This window comes from Cyclopterus lumpus, chromosome 11 (assembly GCF_009769545.1).
Source record: "Cyclopterus lumpus isolate fCycLum1 chromosome 11, fCycLum1.pri, whole genome shotgun sequence".
NCBI lineage: Eukaryota > Metazoa > Chordata > Actinopteri > Perciformes > Cyclopteridae > Cyclopterus > Cyclopterus lumpus.
In genome coordinates this window covers 22,501,590-22,506,589 of record NC_046976.1, presented here as the reverse complement: position 1 = coordinate 22,506,589, position 5,000 = coordinate 22,501,590, and the positions used below count along the sequence as shown (strand labels likewise).

At 40.1% G+C, this 5,000-nt stretch overlaps 1 protein-coding gene across 1 annotated transcript in view; it reads left to right on the top strand.

Annotated features, from left to right (window-relative positions):
* Window positions 1-5,000, top strand: part of ints3 (integrator complex subunit 3) — a 37,772-nt gene that overhangs the window by 866 nt on the left and 31,906 nt on the right. The window contains exons 2-3 of the mRNA XM_034545626.1: window positions 782-865; window positions 4,931-5,000. The exon at window positions 4,931-5,000 is cut by the window's right edge and continues 14 nt beyond it. Of these exons, the coding sequence (XP_034401517.1) occupies window positions 782-865; window positions 4,931-5,000 (154 nt within the window). The remainder of the gene's footprint in view (window positions 1-781; window positions 866-4,930) is intronic.

Genomic DNA, 5,000 nt, shown 5'->3' with positions numbered 1-5,000 from the left:
AGTCCTCCAGCTTGTTGTTCTGTAGTGAAGTGTCTTCTAACATCAGATATAGTCCTCCAGCTTGTTGTTCTGTAGTGAAGTGTCTTCTAACATCAGATATAGTCCTCCAGCTTGTTGTTCTATAGTGAAGTGTCTTCTAACACAGATATAGTCCTCCAGCTTGTTGTTCTGTAGTGAAGTGTCTTCTAACACAGATATAGTCCTCCAGCTTGTTGTTCTGTAGTGAAGTGTCTTCTAACACAGATATAGTCCTCCAGCTTGTTGTTCTGTAGTGAAGTGTCTTCTAACACAGATATAGTCCTCCAGCTTGTTGTTCTGTAGTGAAGTGTCTTCTAACACAGATATAGTCCTCCAGCTTGTTGTTCTATAGTGAAGTGTCTTCTAACACAGATATAGTCCTCCAGCTTGTTGTTCTATAGTGAAGTGTCTTCTAACACAGATATAGTCCTCCAGCTTGTTGTTCTGTAGTGAAGTGTCTTCTAACACAGATATAGTCCTCCAGCTTGTTGTTCTGTAGTGAAGTGTCTTCTAACACAGATATAGTCCTCCAGCTTGTTGTTCTGTAGTGAAGTGTACAGTAAAAAGTAGACCATGTATCTCTGAGATGGAGTGGAGTAAAAGTAGTGAGTAGCAGGAAATGGAACTCCTGCACCTGTACAATGTGTTCAAGTATTTACTGTGAGCAGGATGTTTGATCAGATTTCGTCATAAAATGAGGATAAATATATGATGTCATCCTGAACACCTTCATGAACATTCTTTGTTGTTTGTTTGTTTACAGAGATTGGAGCGTTGTGTTGGAATCGTCCAGTCGTTGACCAATGGGCTGTCGGAGAGAGAGGCCAATGACGCGCTCACTGCCAACGTAAGAAACTGCAGCTATTACTGCTGCTATTACTGCTGCTATTACTGCTGCTATTACTGCTGCTATTACTACTGCTATTACTACTGCTATTACTGCTGCTATTACTACTGCTATTACTGCTGCTATTACTACTGCTATTACTGCTGCTATTACTGCTGCTATTACTACAGCTATTACTGCTGCTATTACTGCTGCTATTACTACTGCTATTACTACTGCTATTACTGCTGCTATTACTGCTGCTATTACTGCTGCTATTACTACTGCTATTACTACTGCTATTACTGCTGCTAGTACTACAGCTATTACTGCTGCTATTACTGCTGCTAGTACTACAGCTATTACTGCTGCTATTACTGCTGCTAGTACTGCAGCTATTACTGCTGCTATTACTGCTGCTATTACTGCTGCTATTACTGCTGCTATTATTGCTGCTAGTACTGCTGCTAGTACTGCTGCTAGTACTGCAGCTATTACTGCTGCTATTACTGCTGCTATTACTGCTGCTATTACTGCTGCTATTACTACTGCTATTACTACTGCTATTACTGCTGCTATTACTACTGCTATTACTGCTGCTATTACTACTGCTATTACTGCTGCTATTACTGCTGCTATTACTACAGCTATTACTGCTGCTATTACTGCTGCTATTACTACTGCTATTACTACTGCTATTACTGCTGCTATTACTGCTGCTATTACTGCTGCTATTACTACTGCTATTACTACTGCTATTACTGCTGCTAGTACTACAGCTATTACTGCTGCTATTACTGCTGCTATTACTGCTGCTAGTACTGCAGCTATTACTGCTGCTATTACTGCTGCTATTACTGCTGCTATTACTGCTGCTATTACTGCTGCTATTATTGCTGCTAGTACTGCTGCTAGTACTGCTGCTAGTACTGCTGCTAGTACTGCAGCTATTACTGCTGCTATTACTGCTGCTATTACTGCTGCTATTACTGCTGCTATTACTGCTGCTATTATTGCTGCTAGTACTGCTGCTAGTACTGCTGCTATTACTGCTGCTATTACTGCTGCTATTACTGCTGCTAGTACTGCTGCTATTACTGCAGCTATTACTGCTGCTATTAATGCAGCTATTACTACTGCTTATACTGCTGCTAGTACTGCAGCTATTAATGCTGCTATTACTGCTACTATTACTACTGCTTATACTGCTGCTATTACTGCAGCTATTACTGTTGCTGTTAATGCTGCTATTACTGCTACTATTACTACTGTTCATACTGCTGCTATTACTACAGCTATTACTGCAGCTATTACTGCAGCTATTACTGTTGCTATTACTGCTGCTATTACTACAGCTATTACTGCAGCTATTACTGCTGCTATTACTGCTGCTATTACTGCTGCTATTACTGCTGCTATTACTGCTGCTATTATTGCTGCTAGTACTGCTGCTAGTACTGCTGCTATTACTGCTGCTATTACTGCTGCTATTACTGCTGCTATTACTGCTGCTAGTACTGCTGCTATTACTGCAGCTATTACTGCTGCTATTAATGCAGCTATTACTACTGCTTATACTGCTGCTAGTACTGCAGCTATTAATGCTGCTATTACTGCTACTATTACTACTGCTTATACTGCTGCTATTACTACAGCTATTACTGCAGCTATTACTGTTGCTGTTAATGCTGCTATTACTGCTACTATTACTACTGTTCATACTGCTGCTATTACTACAGCTATTACTGCAGCTATTACTGCAGCTATTACTGTTGCTATTACTGCTGCTTTTACTGTTGCTTATAATACTGCTGCTATTACTGCTGCTTATAATACTGCTGCTATTACTGCAGCTATTACTGCAGCTATTACTACTGCTATTACTACTGCTTATAATAATGCTGCTATTACTACTGCTTATTAATACTGCTATTAATGCCGCTATTATGGCGGCTATTACTGCTGCTAGTACTGCAGCTATTACTGCTACTATTACTTCAGCTATTACTGCTACTATTACTACTGCTTATACTGCTGCTATTACTGTTGCTATTACTACTGCTTATATTACTGCTGCTATTACTACTGCTTATAATAATGCTGCTATTACTGCTTATAATACTGATGCTATTACTACTGCTATTACTACTATCACTGCTGCTAATACTACTGCTATCACTGCTGCTATCATTGCTGCTTATACTGCTGCTTGTACTGCTGCTTATACTGCTACTAATGCTAATGCTGCTACTGATAATAATAATTAAAGCTGCAAGCAGCGATGTGTGAGTCCGTGCACGTCGGGGTACTGGCTGGAGGCCAGGCCAAGAATGTCTGCAACAGTCGGATAAAGCGGCCACGATTTAGATGTTTCTTTTCCTGCATGGAGCGATGCTGGAAAAACATGTTGATAACTTTTAATTTTTTTAAAGGTTTTTATATTGTATTAACCAGATTGGAAGTCTATCCGATGATTTACTCAGGAGGAGTGCGTTATTTTAAAGCATGAAAAAATGAATGGAAAAATCACACAGAAATCAAAATGGTCGACTTCCAGTACGGTTTAGAGCATGGTCTCAAGAGACTGTCTTTTTAGTTTACACATGTTACATATGTCTACCAAGTTTCATAAATGTAGCTCAAACGTAGCGCTGGGGCTGCTTAAGTTAATATTTGTAGGGCGCGCTATCGAGCCATATTGCCATTCTGAAGCATTAAAATCGTATCAGGTAACTACATCTTTGACTTTAAATGTGTGTGCTAAGTTTAGTTATGTTTGGAGCATGTTACATCGGTTTATTCGGTCACGGCGAAGGATCAGACTTCGCCGATGCTCCAACTCGCCGCCCTTCAACGAATCCATACAACCTTCACAGCGAAGCATTATCAAGGTATTAAGTCTATTCTGACACATTCTGAGAGGGATCTGATTAATCTGTGAGGAGAAGGGTATACGAGTAGAAAACATGTAACCTACTGTTTCCACTAGGTGGCGCTATGACTAGACTTCAAATGATCATCTTCAGGGTCAGTGTGTCATGACATATGAGAAATATGGAGCAGATTACATAATGTATGGCCGAGTTAAAACAATTTAAATTTTCATGGCGAATGGCGTTTCTTTGAAATAGAACCCTACTCGCATAGTTTTATATTTTTTTTAATCCTTTGATAACTTTTCACTACTAAGGTCTCAAGATCACACTGCCCGACTTTGGAATGAATCAGGTTTAATCTTTAGGAGGAGTTCGCTGTTTTACAACTCCCTAAAATGTGAAAATAGGCTAAAAATGCAGATATTGAGCGATTGGCTGCATCGCCCCCTAGTGTTCAAATATTATGAAAATATTTGTGTACGGTATGCATGCGATGTGGACAGAGGCTACATGAGATTGGTCAGGATAGGTAAAGTGATTTGGAAGTTGTGTCTTGATGTATTAAGCCACACCCCTTAGATCTTCATTAGTCCATATCTTCTAAACAAAATGAGATTTCAGAGTTTTTGGTACCAAATAATGAACCTCAAAGTTTTGTGGAAAAAACGTGTTTTTTACAAAATTCAAAATGGCCGGAAATCTGATTAGACTATTTTTGTAGAGCAGGTCCAAGTGGACATGTGTGTGTGTGTCAATTGGTCATGAATAGCAAAAAGCATGGGCTTTCTACCTCAAGGGGGCGCTATAGAGCCATTATCTTATAGCCAAATGCGAGACCCCTAAAATATCACATTTTTCACCAGTCCTGATATGCATGGCAAATTTAACAACTTTTGGGATATGATAAAGGCCCCCAAAACACTTTAATTGCTAGAGAAGAAGAAGAAGAATTCTTCGAAATACAATAGTTTTGTCCACGACGAAGTCGGTACGAGGACCATAATAATAATAATGTAGACTTCATTGATCCCTGTGGGTAACGTGTTCTCTGCATGGACCATCCTTAGTTATTAAGGAGCAGTGAAGCCCGAGGAGCAACTGGGGGTTCATTGTCTTGCTCAAGGACACTTCAACATGCACGATGTGAGCTACAGCCGACCCAAATACTACTGCTAATGCTGCTAATGCTGTGACAAATACTGCCCTGCAGGTGTGTAAAGGCCCGCAACAGCATGAGGAGGTGTGTCTGGGTCTGTTCTCCCTCGTCCTCACAGAGCCCA